The 20,335-nt window shown below is 36.7% G+C and overlaps 1 protein-coding gene across 2 annotated transcripts in view; it reads left to right on the top strand.

Moving 5' to 3' along the window:
* LOC113619042 (bifunctional heparan sulfate N-deacetylase/N-sulfotransferase 4) overlaps positions 1-20,335 on the top strand; it is a 289,667-nt gene that overhangs the window by 26,908 nt on the left and 242,424 nt on the right. Inside the window, exon 2 of one of the 2 annotated variants that reach the window (XM_027103592.1) lies at positions 13,836-15,058. In XM_027103592.1, coding sequence (XP_026959393.1) covers positions 14,081-15,058 — 978 coding nt within the window. In that variant the 5' untranslated portion in view covers positions 13,836-14,080. Of the gene's footprint in view, positions 1-13,835; positions 15,059-20,335 lie in introns of those variants that run through there. The other variant, XM_027103593.1, reaches the window with a different exon arrangement.

Here is a 20,335-nt window from a genome sequence, read left to right as displayed (position 1 = left end):
AGGAATCTTTAGGAAAGATACAGGCATTTCAAAGCGGTTTAATTCTACTTAATTCTGGACCATACTGGAGATATCATTATTTCAGTAGTGTTAAGGGCAAAAAATCAATAATGAAATTTTAAATATAAATACAAACAGTTTTACACAATGATTATTTTACTAGATCACCCCACTTGGTCACAAATAGCATTTCTGCTACTCTATCTAGAAATCTTATGTGGTAAAGCAGAATAAATATCCATTTAGTATTTTCCTTCTCAAAGTTCCCATGTTTTTCTGATAAACAAGATAGATATATAGATATTTACAGATTTTAATAAAAATGGATTCTTTTTGAAAAATCATATTGTTTCTCTGCTTTAGAAAACAAGACCTAGGAAAATGGTAAATAGGCACTATATATATCTCTAAGAAATGATGAGAAAAGAAATCAACTTTTCTATTTACTGAGTTGCCTTTTGAAGTGTGCATACAGCTGATAGCTCAGAGCTATGTACCTAGTATAATATGATGTTACAATATACTATGGTGGTAGTAATGTTATCATTATGTTTGAAATGACACTTTTAGGAGTTGTACTGATAAAAATGCACACTTGAGGACTGAAATAAGTGTATATTATGTCACTGAAGTCAAGAAAATATGAAATGTATAAAAGTTAAGTAATAGTCAACTGGTTATTTACAAGGGTAGAAAATATCCTTATTGCAGAAAATCATAAAATAAATATACTTCTTTGATTTTGAGTAAATATAACAATTACTCATCACTTTACACCTTTATTTGAAAGAAGTTATATATGCGGCTTTGGTTGTTGCCAAGAATAATATCACAATACTTTGTGTCCTGGAAGCTGAAAGGAGCGCCAAGTGACCAAACTACATGTTATCAACCAATTCCTAACTTGAGTCAATAGTGGATATTTTCAGGAACCACTTGGAATCATAGGAGACTACATTCATCTACAGCTAAAACGTCTTCAGTATTTATAAAACCAGGTTAAACGATTTGAATTATCTGTGCTCTCTTGAGTAGTGTTTCACAAAAACTTTAGACCCTGACTCAGAATAAAGAATAATCTTGCATTGGGACCCAGAACACAAATACACACACACACACAGACACACACACACACACACACACACACCAAACATGTTTCCTAAAGCACTATTTACCTTTACACTTCGTGAAGTACATCAATATTTCTATTCTCATCTATTTTCTTTTCTTTTATGTGGTGTTGACCTATAATTTGAAAAAAAAAAAGAGATCTCTCTTGAAATATGGTTATAAATTTTGGAATTCTCCCCTAGAGATTGAAAGTGCCATTAATATATTTGAATGAATGGTTAACTGTGTACATAGTACAGTTTTTAATTAAAAACACTGCTCTATTTATATGAAATATAAGCTAATTCTTCATAATATTCCTAAGGACAAACAAAAATCTCATGAAGCATGTAGAAATGGGATACTTGATAAAATGTTTTCCCCCCCATGTATCATGAAAAGTCAAAGGTGGTCAAATTATTGCAATTCTTATGTCATCCCAACTTACAACACAGCTTCTTTTGATCTGATCCAATTCACTTATAGATGTTTTCTGCATTTTTGTTAGATATTTTTAGCTTTGAATATCTGAGTTGTTAAAGTTGAAATAAAACTTGCCAATATTTGGGTTAAAGTACTTAATTACAGTAACTGTTAAGAGTTTGGTTTCAACTAACTTAATTTTTATTTTTCTCATCAGTGCAACTGTGAGAAAATAGAACTCTAGCATCACAAATCACTCATGGTATAATCTCAGTCTTTTTCCTACACCCTCTAAACCTCAATTTCTTCATTTAAAAAAAAGACTAATAATGGCTAAACAGGATGATGAATGCAAAGAAAGTAGCATAATGACTGGCAAGTAGTAGCTACTCATTAAATGCTGGTAAATAGTTTCTCTTTTTTTTTCAATTTCAGCTGAACTTTAAGAGCCTCTTGGATGTTCTGTATAGTTCATCAGTTCACGTTCAAGAAAGAAACAATCACACATACAATCATTGCAATTCTTAGCTCCTGGCTTACTTCTGAATTTCCTTCTTGCCAAAAATCACTCTAGTACCTGCAGTTGCTTTGTTCACTAATTTCTCTGCTGCTACCTGATATTACTAAAAATTTACAATGATTGAGACCCCTTGGTAAATGGACTTTGCAGGCTATTTTAGAAAATCTATAAACACAGTTTGGAAATAAGTCAAAGAGCGATTTTAAAACAGATACACAGAACAATAATTTTTTCATACTATCTAATCTTAAAAGAGGGAAATTCTGGGAACTATTTATTCCACTACTATTGATATGATGAGTCACACTTGGAAGATCAGAAGTTAAAAAAAGAAAAAGAATGAGAACAAGGAAAGCAGCACCTAAAAATGCCCTGCTTTTTTTTCTCATCAAAGTCTGCACAGGGATCACACAACTGGAATTTCGGGATAGATTGTTGCCAAAATAATGAGAAGGTCTCCCTTTCCAAATTTTTAAGATTTATTAGGATATGTGAAAGCCAGATTCAGCAGAATTGGGATCAAAGTCTATTTAACTTGCTTGGTATGGTGCTTGAGGAAATATCAGTTCTTCATAGATGCAGTTTACTCAGTCATCCACACATTTGTCCATTCATTCGGTAACAAAAGACCAACATCATTGTGGAAGGGGAAAGTGGACAAAGTGCTCCTGTTTGTGCCAATTCGTTGCTAACTGGTCTCAGGTTCATCCTTCACAATGCATTTTATTAAGGTAAAATTAAAATTTAACATATCACCTAGACTCCTTTAAAACACATGCCACATAATTTTTAGACTTTTGGAGCAGCATTTTAATGTCTTCACCATTATCTTTAAATGAATATTCTTAATTTTATATGACTCATTTAACATACATGTGTCTTTAAAAATAATCTCGATTGTCTTATTTGACCTTTCCAAGATGCATAAGTTGGCGTTCCTACCTCCTTGCACTTTGCCTTGCCTTTTTTTTTTTTTTAATGGTCACAGTACTAGATAGGCATATAGAAAACCTCCTTTTCCTCCTGTGTTTCTCCTTTACTCTCGCACTACTATCACACTCATAACACTTCCAACACAAGGTGTGTGAGGTTCTCCCACACACACCAAGCAGTGCTTTGTGACACCAGCCAGACGTCCTACAATTCAAATTTGACACTAACTGGAGTTAGCACAGACCCCATAGGGGTTAGGGGCTCGGTCCCATAAGACTGCTCCCCTCTTCAGATCCAATCACAAGTAGTAGGTCCCTGGCTCTGTCCAACCTGGCTACAGATCGGAGGTCCCCATGATGCCCCACCTTGGATTTGATTATTTGCTAAAACAGCTCACAGAACTCAAGGAAACACCTACTTAGTTTTACCAGTTTATTATATGATAAAGGATACAGATGAACAACTGGATGAAGAGATCCATAAAGCAAGGGCTGGTACAGTCCTGAGAGTAGGACCTTCTGTCCTCACAGAGTTGGAGGTGTGTCACCCTCCCAGTGAGTGGATGTGTTCCCAAACCTGGAAGCTCTCCAAACCCAGTACTTTGGGAGGTTTTATAGAGGCTTCATTGCATTGGCGTGATCAGTCATTTCTAGCCCCTCTCCACTTCCTAGAGGATAGGGCTGGGCTGAAAGTTCCAAGCTTCTAACTATTGTTTGGTCTTTCTGGTGCCCAGCTCCCATCCAGGAACCCACTAACTGTTGCCTCTGAAGCTGAATCCAGCCTGTGTACCCTGATACTGAATTAAGTCTCTGAGACAGAATTTTGGGTCAAGTAGAAAAGAATAGCTTTATTGCTTTGCCAGGCAAAGGGAGCCACAGTGGGCTAATACCCTCAAAACTGTGTGTCCCAACCTGGAGTAAGGGGTTTAATGGTAGTGGTTCAAAGAGAGCATGATCAGCTCATGGACATTCTTCTGATTGGTTGGTGGTGAGGTGAGTGGGAGTCAGCATCATCAACCTTCTGATTCCAACAGTCTGGGGTCTACGTGCCTGTGGACACCATGTCGAAGTTAACCGTTAACTGTTAACTTCTCCCGCCTGGTAGGGGTTTCAGTATTTGCAAAACAGTTCAAAGATATTGTGTATATCCCTTGTTGGGGAACCAGGACCTTGCCCCAAGGCTGCACTATTGTTTCTCTTGACTGTTGTTTCTCCCTTGTCTTGTATCCCCTCCCTTCCCTAATGAACAATTGCTTGAACCTGCCGGTTGGAACTCAGGGAAGGTCATGGAGGCTGAATGAAGACTATTTCCTGTAATCAAATAAATGGGGGGCACAGGAAGGCTTTTGTGCCCAGTAGCCCCACAGGGTCCTGCTCACATCACCTCATTAGGATGAAAGACACTCGCATCACCAAGGAAATTACAAGGGATTTAGGAGCTCTCTGCCAGGAACTGGGGGCAGAGATCAATATACATTGTTGGGGCTCAGGACAGCCACCCCAAATGTGCCAAAGTGGCATATTGATTATTTGGAATTAACGTTACTTAAGAAACAGTCAGTGTGAGAAGAACACTCTACGTCTACTTTGTCTCCAGAAATAAGGAAATAATCTCCCATGTGAAAGGTACCTTCCCTGAAGCAGGAGGTAAGGAGATATCTTTATCACCAGAGATAGGGAATTCAGAGTAGAAAAGGCTGTGTAAAAACTGCTTAGATTCTACACTAACTAGTACCCAAGGCCAAGTTTCTTTGTCTTGTCAATTACTCTCAAACTTATTGTTTCTTTGCCTAAAACCTGCTTGCTTTGGTCACTTCTTTTTTTTTTTCCCATCTTTATTGGAGTATAATTGCTTTACAATGCTGTGTTACTTTCTGCTTTAAAACAAAGTGAATCAGTTATACATATACATATGTTCCCATATCTCTTCCCTCTTGCGTCTCCCTCCCTCCCACCCTCCCTATCCCACCCCCCTAGGTGGTCACAAAGCACCGAGATGATCTTCCTGTGCTATGTGGCTGCTTCCCACTAGCCATCTATTTTACGTTTGGTAGTGTATATATGTCCATGCCACTCTCTCACTTTGTCACAGCTTACCCTTCCCCCTCGCCATATCCTCAAGTCCATTCTCTAGTGGGTCTGTGTCTTTATTCCTGTCTTAACCCTAGGTTCTTCATGACATTTTTTTTTCTTAGATTCCATATATGTATATAAGCATACGGTATTTGTCTTTCTCTTTCTGACTTACTTCACTCTGTATGACAGACTCTAGGTCCATCCACCTCACTTCAAATAACTCAATTTCGTTTCTTTTTATGGCTGAGTAATATTCCATTGTATATATGTGCCACATCTTTATCCATTCATCCGATGATGGACACTTAAGTTGTTTCCATCTCCGGGCTATTGTAAATAGAGCTGCAATGAACATTTTGGTACATGACTCTTTTTGAATTATGATTTTCTCAGGGTATATGCACAGTAGTGGGATTGCTGGGTCATATGGTAGTTCTATTTGCAGTTTTTTAAGGAACCTCCATACTGTTCTCCATAGTGGCGGTACCAATTCACATTCCCGCCAGCAGTGCAAGAGTATTCCCTTTTCTCCACACCCTCTCCAGCATTTATTGTTTCAAAACTTTTTTGTTCTCGTTCTGTGAAAAATGCCGGTAGTAGTTTGATAGGGATTGCACTGAATCTGTAGATTGCTTTGGGTAGTAGAGTCATTTTCACAATATTCATTCTTCCAATTCAAGAACATGGTATATCTTTCCATCTATTTGTATCGTCTTTAATTTCTTTCATCAGTGTCTTATAATTTTCTGCATACAGGCCTTTTGTCTACTTACGTAGGTTTATCCCTAGATATTTTATTCCTTTTGTTGCAATGGTAAATGGGAGTGATTTCTTGATTTCACTTTCAGATTTCTCATCATTAGTATATAGGAATGCCAGAGATTTCTGTGCATTAAGTTTGTGTCCTGGACTTTACAAATTCATTGATTAGCTCTAGTAGTTTTCTGGTAGCATATTTAGGATTCTCTATGTATAGCATCATGTCATATGCAAACAGTGACAGCTTTACTTCTTCTTTTCCGATTTGGATTCCTTTTATTTCCATTTTTTCTCTGATTGCTGTAGGTAAAACTCCAAAAACTATGTTGAATAAGAGTGGTGAGAGTGGGCAACCTTGTCTTATTCCTGATCTTAGTGGAAATGGTTTCAGTTTTTCACCATTGAGGATGATGTTGGCTGTGGGTTTGTCATACATGGCCTTTATTATGTTGAGGAAAGTTCCCTCTATGCCTACTTTCTGCAGGGTTTTTATCATAAATGCGTGTTGAATTGTGTTGAAAGCTTTCTCTGCATCTATTGAGATGACCATATGGTTTTTCTCCTTCAATTTGTTAATATGGTGTATCACATTGACTGATTTGCGTATATTGAAGAATCCTTGCATTCCTGGGATAAACCCCACTTGATCATGGTGTATGATCCTTTCAATGTGCTGGATTCTGTTTGCTAGTATTTTGTTGAGGATTTTTGCATCTATGTTTATCAGTGATATTGGCCTGTAATTTTCTTTCTTTGTGATATCCTTGTGTGGTTTTGGTATCAGTGATGGTGGCCTCGTAGAATGAGTTTGGGAGTGTTCCTCCCTCTGCTATATTTTGGAAGAGTTTGAGAAGGATAGGTGTTAGCTTTTCTCTAAATGTTTGATAGAATTCGCCTGTGAAGCCATCTGGTCCTGGGCTTTTCTTTGTTGGAAGATTTTTAATTACAGTTTCAATTTCAGTGCTTGTGATTGTTCTGTTCATATTTTCTATTTCTTCCTGATTCAGTCTTGACAGGTTGTGCATTTCTAAGAATTTGTCCATTTCTTCCAGGTGGTCCATTTTATTGGCATACAGTTGCTTGTAGTAATCTCTCATGATCTTTTTTATTTCTGCAGTGTCAGTTGTTACTTCTCCTTTTTCATTTCTAATTCTATTGATTTGAGTCTTCTCCCTTTTTTTCTTGATGAGTCTGGCTAATGGTTTACTAATTTTGTTTATCTTCTCAAAGAACCAGCTTTTAGTTTTATTGATCTTTGCTATAATTTCCTTCATTTCTTTTTCACTTATTTCTGATCTGATCTTTATGATTTCTTTCCTTCTGCTAATTTTGGGGGAGTTTTCTTCTTCTTTCTCTAATTGCTTCAGGTGCAAGGTTAGGTTGTTTATTCAAGATGTTTCCTGTTTCTTAAGGTAGGATTGTATTGCTATAAACTTCCCTCTTAGAACTTCTTTTGCTGCATCCCATAGGTTTTGGGTCATCGTGTCTCCATTGTCATTTGTTTCTAGGTATTTTTTGATTTCCTCTTTGATTTCTTCAGTGATCACTTCGTTATTAAGTAGTGTATTGTTTAGCCTCCGTGTGTTTGTATTTTTTACAGATCTTTTCCTGTAATTGATATCTAGTCTCATAGCGTTGTGGTTGGAAAAGATACTTGATACAATTTCAATTTTCTTAAATTTACCAAGGCTTGATTTGTGACCCAAGATACGTTCTGTCCTGGCGAATGTTCCATGAGCACTTGAGAAAAATGTGTATTCTGTTGTTTTTGGATGGAATGTCCTATAAATATCAATTAAGTCCATCTTGTTTAATGTATCATTTAAAGCTTGTGTTTCCTTATTTATTTTCATTTTGCATGATCTGTCCATTGGTGAAACTGGGGTGTTAAAGTTCCCTACTATGAATGTGTTACTGTCGATTTCTCCTTTTATGGATGCTAGTATTTGCCTTATGCATTGAGGTGCTCCTATGTTGGGTGCATAAATATTTACAATTGTTATATCTTCTTCTTGGATCGATCCCTTGATCATTATGTAGTGTCCTTCTTTGTCTCTTGTAATAGTCTTTATTTTAAAGTCTATTTTGTCTGATATGAGAATTGCTTCTCCAGCTTTCTTTTGGTTTCCATTTGCATGAAATATCTTTTTCCATTCCCTCACTTTCAGTCTGTATGTATCTCTAGGTCTGAAATGGGTCTCTTGTAGACAACATATATATGGGTCTTGTTTTTGTATCCATTCAGCCAGTCTGTGTCTTTTGGTGGGAGCATTTAATACATTTACATTAAAGGTAATTATCAATATATATGTTCCTATTCCCATTTTCTTAATTGTTTTGGGTTCGTTATTATAGGTCTTTTCCTTCGCTTGTGTTTCTTGTCTAGAGAAGTTCCTTTAGCATTTGTTGTAAAGGTGGTTTGGTGGTGCTGAACTCTCTCAGATTTTGCTTGTCTGTAAAGGTTTTAATTTCTCCATCAAATCTGAATGAGATCCTTGCTGGGTAGAGTAATATTGGTTGTAGGGTTTTCTCCTTCATTACTTTAAATATGTCCTGCCAGTCCCTTCTGGCTTGCAGAGTTTCTGATGAAAGATCAGCTGTTAACCTTATGGGGATTCCCTTGTGTGTTATTTGTTGTTTTTCCATTGCTGCTTTTAATATGTTTTCTTTGTATTTAATTTTTGACAGTTTGATTAATATGTGTCTTAGCGTGTTTCTCCTTGGATTTATCCTTTATGGGTCTCTCTGTGCTTCCTGGACTTGATTAACTATTTCCTTTCCCATATTAGGGAAGTTTTCAACTATAATCTCTTCAAATGTTTTCTCAGTCCATTTCTTTTTCTCTTCTTCTTCTGGAACCCCTATAATTCGAATGTTGGTGCGTTTAATGTTGTCCCAGAGGTCTCTGAGACTGTCCTCGGTTTTTTTCATTCTTTTTTCTTATTCTGCTCTGTAGTAGTTATTTCCACTATTTTATCTTGCAGGTCACGTATCCGTTCTTCTGCCTCAGTTATTCTGCTATTGATCCCTTCTAGAGTATTTTAAATTTCATTTATTGTGTTGTTCATCGTTGCTTGTTTCATCTTTAGTTCTTCTAGGTCCTTGTTAAATGTTTCTTGCATTTTCTCTATTCTATTTCCAAGATTTTGGATCATCTTTACTATCATTATTCTGAATTCTTTTTTGGGTAGACTGCCTATTTCGTCTTCATTTGTTAGGTCTGGTGCATTTTTATCTTGCTCCTTCATCTGCTGTGTGTTTTTCTGTCTTCTCATTTTGGTTATCTTACTGTGTTTGGGGTCTCCTTTTTGCAGGCTGCAGGTTCGTAGTTCCCGTTGTTTTTGGTGTCTGTCCCCAGTGGCTAAAGTTGGTTCAGTGCATTGTGTAGGCTTCCTGGTGGAGGGGACTAGTGCCTGTGTTCTGGTGGATGAGGCTGGATCTTGTCTTTCTGGTGGGCAGGTCCATGTCTGGTCGTGTATTTTGGGGTTTCTGTGGCCTTATGATTTTAGGCAGCCTCTCTGCTAATGGGTGGGGTTGTGTTCCTGTCTTGCTAGTTGTTTGGCATAGGGTGTCCAGCACTGTAGCTTGCTGGTCGTTGAGTGAAGCTGGATGTTGGTGTTGAGGTGGAGATCTCTGGGAGATTTTCGCCATTTGATATTACGTGGAGCTGGGAGTTCTCTTGTGGACCAGTGTCCTGAAGTTGGCTCTCCCACCTCAGAGGCAAAGCAATGACTCCTGGCTGCAGCACCAAGAGCCTCTCATCCATGGGGCTCAGAATTAAAGGGAGAAAAAGTAGTAAGTAAGAAAGAAAGAGAATAAAATAAAGTAAGATAAAATAAAGTTATTAAAATAATTATTTAGAAAAAAAATTTTTAAGTAAAAAAAAAAAACGGATGGATAGAACCCTAGGACAAATGGTGAAAGCAAAGCTATACAGACAAAATCTCACACAGAAGCATACACACACACACTCACAAAAAGAGAAAAAGGGAAAAATATATATATATATCATTGCTCCCAAAGTCCACCTCCTCCATTTGGGATGATTCGTTGTCTATTCAGGTATTCCACAGATGCAGGGTACATCAAGTTGATTGTGCAGATTTAATCCACTGCTCTTGAGGCTGCTGGGAGAGATTTCCCTTTCTCTTCTTTGTTCGCACAGCTCCTGGGGCTCAACTTTGGATTTGGCCCCGCCTCTGCGTGTAGGTCGCTGGAGGACGTCTGTTCTTTGCTCAGACAGGACGGGGTTAAAGGAGCCGCTTATCCAGGGACTCTGGCTCACTCAGGTGCAGGTGCGGGGGAGGGAGGGGTATGGAGTGCGGGGCGAGCCTGCGGCGGCAGAGGCCGGCGTGACGTCGCGCCGGCGGCGTGACGTCGCACCAGCCTGAGGCGCACCGTGCGCTCTCCCGGGGAAGTTCTTCCTAGATCCCGGGATGCTGGCAGTGGTGGGCTGCACAGGCTCCCTGGAAGGGAGATGTGGATAGTGACCTGTGCTCGCACACAGACTTCTTGGTGGCGGCAGCAGCAGCCTTAGCGTCTCATGAACGTCTCTGGGGTCCACGCTGTTAGCCGCGGCTCGCGCCCGTCTCTGGAGCTCCTTTAAGATGCGCTCTTAATCCCCTCTCCTCGTGCACCAGGAAACAAAGAAGGAAGAAAAAGTGTCTTGCCTCTTCAGCAGGTCCAGACCTTTTCCCTCCTGGCTAGCCGTGGTGCACTAACCCCCTGCGGGCTGTGTTCACGTCGCCAGCCCGAGTCCTCTCCCAGCTCTCCGACCGAAGCCCCCGAGCCTCAGCTCCCAGCCCCTCCCATCCCGGCCAGTGAGCAGACAAGCCTCTCGGACTGGTGAGTGCTGGTCGGCACCGATCCTCTGTGCGGGAATCTCTCCGCTTTGCCCTCCGCACCCCTGTTGCTGTGCTCTCCTCTGCGGCCCCGAAGCTTTCCCCCTCCGCCACCCGCAGTCTCCGCCCGCGAAGGGGCTTCCTAGTGTGTGGAAACATTTCCTCCTTCACAGCTCTTTCCCATTGGTGCAGGTCCCGTCCCTATTCTTTTGTCTCCGTTTATTCTTTTTTCTTTTGCCCTACCCAGGTACGTGGGGAGTTTCTTGCCTTTGGGAGGTCTGAGGTCCTCTGCCAGCGTTCAGTAGGTGTTCTGTAGGAGTTCTTCCACGTGTAGATCTATTTCTGATCTATCTGTGGGGAGGAAGGTGATCTCTGCGTCTTACTCTTCCGCCATCTTCCCCCTCTCCTCCTTTGGTCACTTCTTAAGTCCTATATCTATGAGACCTCCATTCATATGAAATTAACTTTGTTTTTCTCCTGCTTTCTTTCTTTCTTTTTTTTTTTTTTTCATTTTAATTGTTAGAACACCCCAATGAACCAAGTGGGCTAGGGGGGAAATTTTTCCCCTCCCCAAATATATATACTATATCTCTGACATACCATATCATTTCTTATCTCAGGCACAGGACATAAGTAAATTTCCTTGTTACATTATCTTTTATTGCTCAGGCTTCCTCACCTCCACTGGCCAGTTTTTGCTAGGGAAGAATAAACAGGAGGATTGAATGGGAAGTATAACTCATTCGATTAACACACACACATACACGCACACAAACACAGAGTGAAACATATATCTACAGTGGTGGTAATCTGCATCTATTAATTTTAAATAAATGTCACATTTAAATTTTATTCTTTTGGTTGGCAGATTCTAGTTCCATATGCTTTTTTATTTCCTTTTCACTATTGCATATTAGAATGATCTGTTCTAATATGCAAAACTGACATCTCATACTTTGTACATTCAAAAATAAAAGTCACATTTTTGATGTCAGAATAGATAAGGATTTAACAAATATTAACTTGGCATGCACTTAGTTTCTTTTCAAATTCCTGATTGAATGCATTCTGAAAATACTAAACCACCAAAGTACGTGGATTAGATTTCTACTTTTGTGGAGTGATGCAGGGGTGGGATGGGGTGGGGTGGGAGTGGGACTGATTCCATGTCTCCTTAAATGGAGTTTTAATCAAACACATGAGCTTGGAGAAGTCTGGGAAGGAATATAATAAAGACTGGATAACTTTCTTTGGCAAATTCCAAATCTCTTTCAATATTTATTTTATATATATAATTTAATTTGATTTTTATTTTAAAATGTACTTTATGAACATTTTCAAACATACATAAAAGTAGAGGGTAGACCATAATTGGTTTATATATTTTATACCAAACCTAAGCCTTTTTATCACTGTATTTTATTTCTTTTTAGTAAAATAATAATTCAATGTATTCAAAGGGAACAGAACTTTAAAAAAATTGAAAGGTTTTGGGGGAGCAAATAATTATCTTAAAAATTATGTCTGATAACAGTGTATTAATAAGTTCCTAGCATGTGGAGTTAATTTTCCTTTAAAGTGAATTTGGAGAGATTTTTTAAATTGGCTCACTATTTCAAAGGGGAAAATTCAGGCCTACTTATATATTTGGAATCTGAAGAAGTAAAATGTTTGGTAGAAATTTAAAATTTTTAACTCATGTACTTTTGAGATTGTTTTAAATTTTTTTTCCCAAAATCTAAGACAAAAACAAATGTTATTTCAACTTATTGTTGATTTTTAAAATTTAAATTACTAAGTAGAAAAAATGTGTTTCAGAACATAAAATAAAGCGATATAATACTATGTTTAATCATTTAATCTAATATTCTTTTAATCATTATTCAGTTTCTTCAAATTAAAAAATAAAAAAGAAACATAAAATATTTGCAGTGTGATGGAATATACAACTCATATTACAAAACACTCTAATTTGATTCTCTATGATATAGTACATCAATAATATACACCTTAAAGTATATGTATCACATTAAAAACATAACCTATTTTGGTTACTTTCCTAGGGACGCTATTTTGGTAAACCGGGAAATAGAAAATTCCATAATTAGTCTAACACAGTTTTGAGGCGAATGAAGAAAATTTGTATAGGAAGGAATTCTCTAAAAATCAGAGTCAAAAATAATGGAAAATTATGTCCATTTGTGGTGAAGCAATTTGGGAAAGCTGGGGTTAATGCTTTCTAATTTTTTTTCTTTCTTTCTACTTTTTTCTTTTTAAAGAAATTGATAAGGGAAGTAGAACACTTGACTGTTGGATAAAATGTAATAATCGAAAACAATTTTAATTCTAATTAGAGAAATCAGCCAAATTTAGGAATGTGCTTTGAGAAAAACATGTCAAGATTTTTCTTCTCATCTAGGTTTCTGGCCTCTGTTTCATTAAAAAGATCTAAGATCCTCTTCTCATTTTGTTCTTTCTCCCATAGCTTCTCTCTCACTTTGCTTCTAAGAATGGTGAAAGAAAAATCCTCTCTATTTTGGCTGTTATGCTGAAGAAGCCCAAGTGTCTCCCTGTGACTTCAGAAAAGAATGTTACTAAAGGGAAAAACCTGTAACTACTATGTATTTGAGACAAAATCATCCCCTCACCTTAGAACTCCAGATACCTAAGTAGATACTTAAAAGCATGTTAAGTGATACTTAAAAGCACTGGTCCAAACCCCACACAGATACCTGATTTCCTAATTCTGTATGTATATAATGTCTACCAGCCTTGCAGAAGCAAGTTTTATGGTTTTTAAAAAGGTAGTTTTACCATTTATGGTTTTATGGTTTTACCATAAGTTTTATGGTTTTACCATTGTACACTAAAACTTTATTTCTTACCTTTTTTTTTTTTGAGGTGACTAGTTTGAAAAATCTCAATCAGTATTTCTATATAGATGTATATTTTGGCAAAATTAAATAGGGTCTGTGTTCTTGAAGACATGAAAAAAATCTACTACTTTCTAAGTAGTAAAATCTAGACTGTAAACATTGGGTTATTAATACTTTAGCATATTAACATGCTAAATTTATCTTTAATATGTATGTTTCTTATATATCAGCATAGGTATGCACGAAAATACTTACATTACTATTTTTGTTTTAGTATTATATTTCTCCTCTTTTTCAGGTAATGTTTAGAGGACTCTACAGCAACCTTTGGTATTGGACATATTCAAAATCTCTTCAACTTTTACTTTCCTAGTCCACTGTCCTCCAACTTTAACTTGCTTGCAATCCCATCAAACATTTTACATGGTTTGCAATGGTTACATGAACTTGTGGGAAGTAGCATTTGTACCATTTCATACTTTATTTACGATGGCACTTTAGGAAAAGAACTTGGAAAAAGCTTCCAGAGCAGTATTTTAAAAAATGAATCTTGTTATGAAGCTTCGGAGAAGTTTTCGAACATTGATTGTTCTCTTAGCCACCTTTTGCTTGGTGAGCATTGTCATTTCTGCCTATTTCCTCTACTCTGGCTACAAACAGGAAATGACACTTATGGAAACCACTGCAGCAGCAGAATGTACTGACGTTAAAATCCTACCATATCGGTCAATGGAGCTGAAGACAGTCAAACCTATTGATACGTCCAAAACTGATCCTACAGTCCTCCTGTTTGTGGAGAGCCAGTACTCTCAACTTGGTCAAGATATTATCGCTATCTTGGAGTCCAGCCGATTTCAGTTCCATATGGTCATTGCCCCTGGCAAGGGAGACATACCCCCTCTAACAGATAATGGCAAAGGGAAATATATTTTAGTTATTTATGAAAATATTCTGAAGTATGTCAGCATGGACTCATGGAATCGAGAGCTTTTAGAAAAATACTGTGTGGAATACAGTGTTAGTATAATTGGTTTTCATAAAGCCAATGAAAACAGCTCACCAAGTACACAATTAAAAGGTTTTCCATTAAACCTTTTCAATAATCTAGCTCTAAAGGACTGTTTTGTCAACCCTCAGTCTCCTTTGCTGCATATTACCAAAGCCCCTAAGGTTGAGAAAGGCCCTCTTCCTGGGGAAGACTGGACAATTTTCCAGTATAACCATTCAACCTACCAGCCTGTGCTTTTAACTGAATTACAGACAGAAAAATCCCTTTCATCCTTCTCCAGCAAACCACTCTATGCGACGGTGATTCAGGATCTGGGGCTTCATGATGGAATTCAGCGAGTTCTCTTTGGCAACAACTTAAACTTTTGGCTGCACAAGCTCATCTTCATAGATGCCATCTCCTTCTTGTCAGGGAAGAGACTGACATTGTCTTTGGACAGGTATATCCTTGTGGACATTGATGATATCTTTGTTGGGAAGGAAGGAACAAGGATGAATGTCAAAGATGTGAAGGTAAGAACATTTATAAATCACATGATTATTTTTCTTTCACTAACTCTGTGGTATTGATGAAATAGAATTTTGAATATTTTGGACTTCTAATTACTCAAAACTTTAAGATGCAGTAAATTTGAGATAAAATAAGCATTAAAAGTAAAACTTAAACTAAGCCTTAACCATTCCTCACCTACCCCCAAAATGTTTCAGAGGGGCATAGAACTAAAATATCCTAAAGAGTATTTGAACTTAATCTCCTTGCCTCTTTTAGATTTTGCCCATCCCAGCCAACACCCCATAGAACAGCCTGCATTACTCCACACATGTTGCAGTTTGTAGCAGTAAGACTAATAACAGTCATGAAAATCTATTGCTGGACAGATCCTCCTGCCCTACTTAGGTTTGACAATGGTGGTTAAAATATAAGATAGAGAAGCAGCCCAAGACTTTTATATAACAAGTAAGCATAGTGCTTGTCTATATGAAATGTTCATACATTTGTAAATATAGATATGAAAAAAAAAGTTTTATAGGGGATGTGGTATTGGACTTGACCTCAGGAGCTACCATCACTATCTCTATTATCACATCATTTTGGGTAACACAGCAGTGTTAACTGGTACCACTTCTAGGCTAAGGTCAAATTGGCTTCAGTATAACAAATTCACCCTGTGATTGCTATCAGATAAAGGAAAAGCCAAATATGTTTTACTAAGGTGGGTAGGTAATTCTGAGAATAATTCCCTTTTTTATCATCTTGATTCAAGAGTTTCACTTGTGCCTATCTTGTTTTATATATAATTAAATTCTTTCTGTGAACAAGTAATTTTAGCAAGCATATAAACAAAAATAATAGAACACAGCTTAGAATAATAAAGGAACTAGAGATTGTTAAGATCGTCATCTTTTTTGTATTTCTGCTGTTAGGCTTTTTATCCTCCAAAGATGAAACCTCAATATAACAGCTTTTTTTTCCCCATCCTAACACCTTATGACCATTATAATAAAATATTATTAAAACCAGTGAAATAAGTTAACTTTTTAAAAATCTTCAAAATACATGTGGATCAGTGAACTCTGTTTTTAATGAGCCACTGAATGAAGTATCACTTGACTGGGATCCAAATATTTTATTTTGAGTATTGTTGTAAAGGGATTAAGTGATCCCTCTTGAATTCTGTCTAGATTTTTCTTTTTTTTTTACTTATGCTTTTTTTGTATTTACTATTCCTTTTAATTAATGTAAATTCTAGTTTTATTTTAATTTTAAAATCAAAAACTTAAGGCAAGGTCATGTGCTTCAAATGGTTCTCTGAGTGATTCCTATCCTGAAATCCTGAAAGGAAAAGTTTCCTAATTTTAGTCTAATAAACTGTATGAATTGAAAAAGTTCTTTATAACTCTTAACAAATTTTTCCACCTCAAATTCAGCTCTATCACTTATTCTCAATAGAAAACAAATAGCTATTCACCACTACTCATCTAATATTCAAGGATTACTGAGGACTTCTTGAGTGACATAACCCCAAACAAAATAACAGAATACCAAAATTTAACAAAGGCTGGAATAATGCCACAGACAGATAAAGAATCAGAAAAGTTACGTGTGTATATATATAGATATATATATATAGTGTGTATGTATGTACATATGTATACTAATTGTATATTCTATACACACACACACACACACACAAACACACACACACGTGCCCATGCTAAGTTAACTGTCACTTTGAAGAAAATACTCTTTTCTTCCCCTTTGGGTGTTGTATCTGGTTCTTGCTCAGAACTATTAACCAAAGAATATCAGAAACTTGACTGAAACTGAAATAACTTGTTGGGTTACTTATAGGTCAATAGGGAATACTGTTTTTCAATATAAAAATTATAGTTCTAGTCTTGGGAATTTGATTTCTCTTTTGACTATTATTTTTTGGATAAATATGATTTTGTGGGAAAGAATCTTGAACTGTGTGTAGAAAAGCTCTGCATACTACCCGTGCTTCATCCTCATGTTCCTTTTCTGGTGGTGTAAGATTTCTTTGCACACTGATAGATGAGGAGAAATCCATCCTCCCTCAAAATCTCCCCAGATTTTCCAGAGCTAGGGTATTGGATAGCTAGTGACATTTTTCTATATTATTCTAAATTAGAGAGTAGAAGTATGCTGTTCCTCAATAGAACAAATTGAGGAAAGCTGGAGGGTTAGGGTTGAAAAACCTTGGCTATGTGCATGATTGGACCTTCCCCAGGCCACGCCCACGATTGGACTGGGAACACATAGCTGGGAGCAATCAACAGCAAATTCAAACATGGCCTTGACTGCAGCACCACCTCACTCTATGGCAAAACATATACCCACATAGTATTATTTGAGCCAATTTTCTCACTTTGTGGTAGAGATTCTGGATCATACAGTTAAAGAATTAGTGTTTTTAAGGCACAGAGTTTGATGCAGTGAAAAGAATGCAAGTTTTTCAACTGAACTTGAAAGTCCATATTCTTTCCACTACATGGTTTTGCCATATCTAAACTACAATATATCTAGGTTTGGGGTTTTTTTTTGAGATTTGTGTGCTTTATCTTATTTCATCATGCCCTCATCTGACCAAAGCCACTGATATAGAAATTAATATGTCCATTTCTAAGGCAAGCAAAATTAAGCTCAGTTTCAGTAACTGTCATCTGACTGTTAATTAAATTTCACTGTGTATCTAAAAATTCAAGATATGAGTGAAATTTAATGTATAGAAACTTGTAGAAACTAATTGTATTTTGAAAGATTGTGAAATATTAGCTATGAATGAAGTCAGAAAATATCGTCATGTTTTCACTTGTTAATGTTTCTGTGTGGTCCTCAAAGCCATCATGAAATACTTCCTGTAAATCTAAAGCTCTATTAGCAAGATGACCTTCATCACCCTATGGAGGGTGATGTCTTATACACTTGAATTTACTCTTTCTTGGTTTTGAAAGCAGCTCTTGTTTTCATCATGGCCTTACTTACGTGTAGGTAATGTTCATTCCCAAAGTGATATCAGTTGAGTGATAATGCATTTTTTAGAGAAAAGTAAAATAATAAAGGGCCATCCTGATTATTAAAAACTTAATTTAAAAAGTCTTCTTGCAGACCACTAACCTGATTTCTATGAACAGTGTTTTACCCTCGGTTGTTAACACTTGGTATAGTCATAGAAATTTGATAGAATTGAGAAAATATGTTCTTTTTTTCATAGTTTCCCTAAGACAGAATAAATGCTCTTTCTCGATGGTGAATGTAAGCTTCCACACTGGAAATGAAATCAAATATATTATTGATGCTATAAATAATTCTGGTGCTTTCATCAGTTTTGCTGAGCTGTCATTATTCTCTCTGTTGGCAACAAGGCACAATTATTAGCATTTTATATGTCTTTAGATTTCTTGAAGAAATGCATCCATTTATTCATTGGACATCTACTCTGTATAAGACTATATTTAAGGCATTATTTGCCTGAGAAATCCAGACTTTATTTTAAGGTCCTATGTAATCCAGCTCAATTTGCCTTTTCAACATCTATTCTTACTACTACTCAATATACACTGCTTCTGTTAGGCTAGCCCACTGTTTATTCCCCTGCGATGCATTGATAGTGTTTATGTTCACCTCTTTTCTCAGCTTCTAAGCCTTCACTAAAGTACTTTCCTTGAATCTACTCATATTTCAAAAGCTATCTCAAGTCCAACTTCTTATGAGAAGGCAACAGATGCCCTAATGACCCAAGCTGAAACTGTGTCCTTAAATAATCACGACCTTAACTGTCACTTATCATCTTCATGTACATGAGTCAACTCCAAAATTAGGTGGTGAAACAGTTTTTTTCCCATACATCTAATTATGTCTCAACATATGTAATAAGTAATCTTAGACCTGATTTGAAAATATTATATGGACAATCATTACACTGTTTTCTAACTGTTTGGTGAGTGCAGAACTATTTAGTCTCAGAATTGAACTTACTACTTTAAAAAAGAACAATTTAAGGATAGTTTTGAGTTTTGTCTCAAAACAAGTGATATGTATATTTTGAGTCAGAGGGGAAAAAAAGTCTATGTTATAAACCTGAAGTCCAAAATAAGTGGCTAGCTGGCTAATTCGTTTGACTCTTTCCCCCACGTAGTGTTTTTAATGGATCTATATACATAGACTGGTATTAAGGTTTGGTCCAGATAAAGCAATTTACCAGTGTCTTAATTTGGATGTCTTTATGCAATTGTTTGACTCCATATTTCCTGCACTGAAAATCATAGGTTCAAAGATTTATAGTGCAAAAGTAATAAATTGTGCAAATTGAATGACTAAAACAGAGATGTTAAGTTAATAGATATAAAGAAGACAGTTAATAGAGGGTCTTAAAATACAGAGAAATGAGTTTTGGTTAGTCCCAATAGCTATTTGAAAACTGTTCTTAAACAAGGGAATGATATGATGAAAATACTTGAGAAAGGTTTTTTTTTATTATTAATGTAAATATCTAAATAAAATCCCAGTTCAAACTTGTAGGAATTACCATGTTTAACAGGAGCCAGATTACTATGAATAGGAAAAAAGAAATCTAGCATAGAAAAAAAGTTAAGACCCTTGTTATAGATTTGAGTAAGGGTTGGAAGAGAAAAAGAAAAAAATCTCATGATATTTAAAGAAATGACCTAAGAAAATAGAAAGATATTGGTTCTATGAGCATCAACAGAGATGATGAGAGGCTACAATGGCAATTGAAGACTAGTTTTCTAACATTTTACAATTGTAACTGAAACAAGTTGTTATATTTGACAACTTAATAAACATTTTTTAAAGAATCTGTGATATCTTAGAATAAATGGAGTCACAATCAAAAAAAGGAAAGGAGCCTAAAAGGAAAGGTTGGTATGTGGTAGATGGACTCCAGATTTGACACATTATCAACCAGTATAGATTCAACAATGCAGGACAGTCCAGGCAGCAGGAACTGGATGGATGGCCCGTCAGAGTTAATCAAGCAGCATCTGAAAGCTCCTCGGCAGTTTCTAAGCAAGTGAGCCAGCATGCAATCAGCAAGTGTAGCATAAGAGCTAGGCAGTGGCCCAGGCAGATGGGGGTCAACATTTATAGGGATATTTCACTGCAGAATGAATGGATTAGGTTTGTGGGCATAAGTCTTCTTTCTGAAAAGAAAAAGAAAAAAAAAAAGGAACAGAAGATAGTGAAAGAGGTGGAATTTGACAACATGGAGTTTGGCAGAGAGAACATGACAGAGACCTGGAAGCAGG

The sequence above is a fragment of the Aethalodelphis obliquidens genome, unplaced genomic scaffold, assembly GCF_003676395.1.
Source record: "Aethalodelphis obliquidens isolate GAN/ISIS:26980383/991018 unplaced genomic scaffold, ASM367639v1 scaffold6, whole genome shotgun sequence".
Taxonomy (NCBI): domain Eukaryota; kingdom Metazoa; phylum Chordata; class Mammalia; order Artiodactyla; family Delphinidae; genus Aethalodelphis; species Aethalodelphis obliquidens.
The sequence above is the reverse complement of the archived record's forward strand: the minus strand, read 5'-3'. Positions and strand labels throughout refer to the sequence as shown.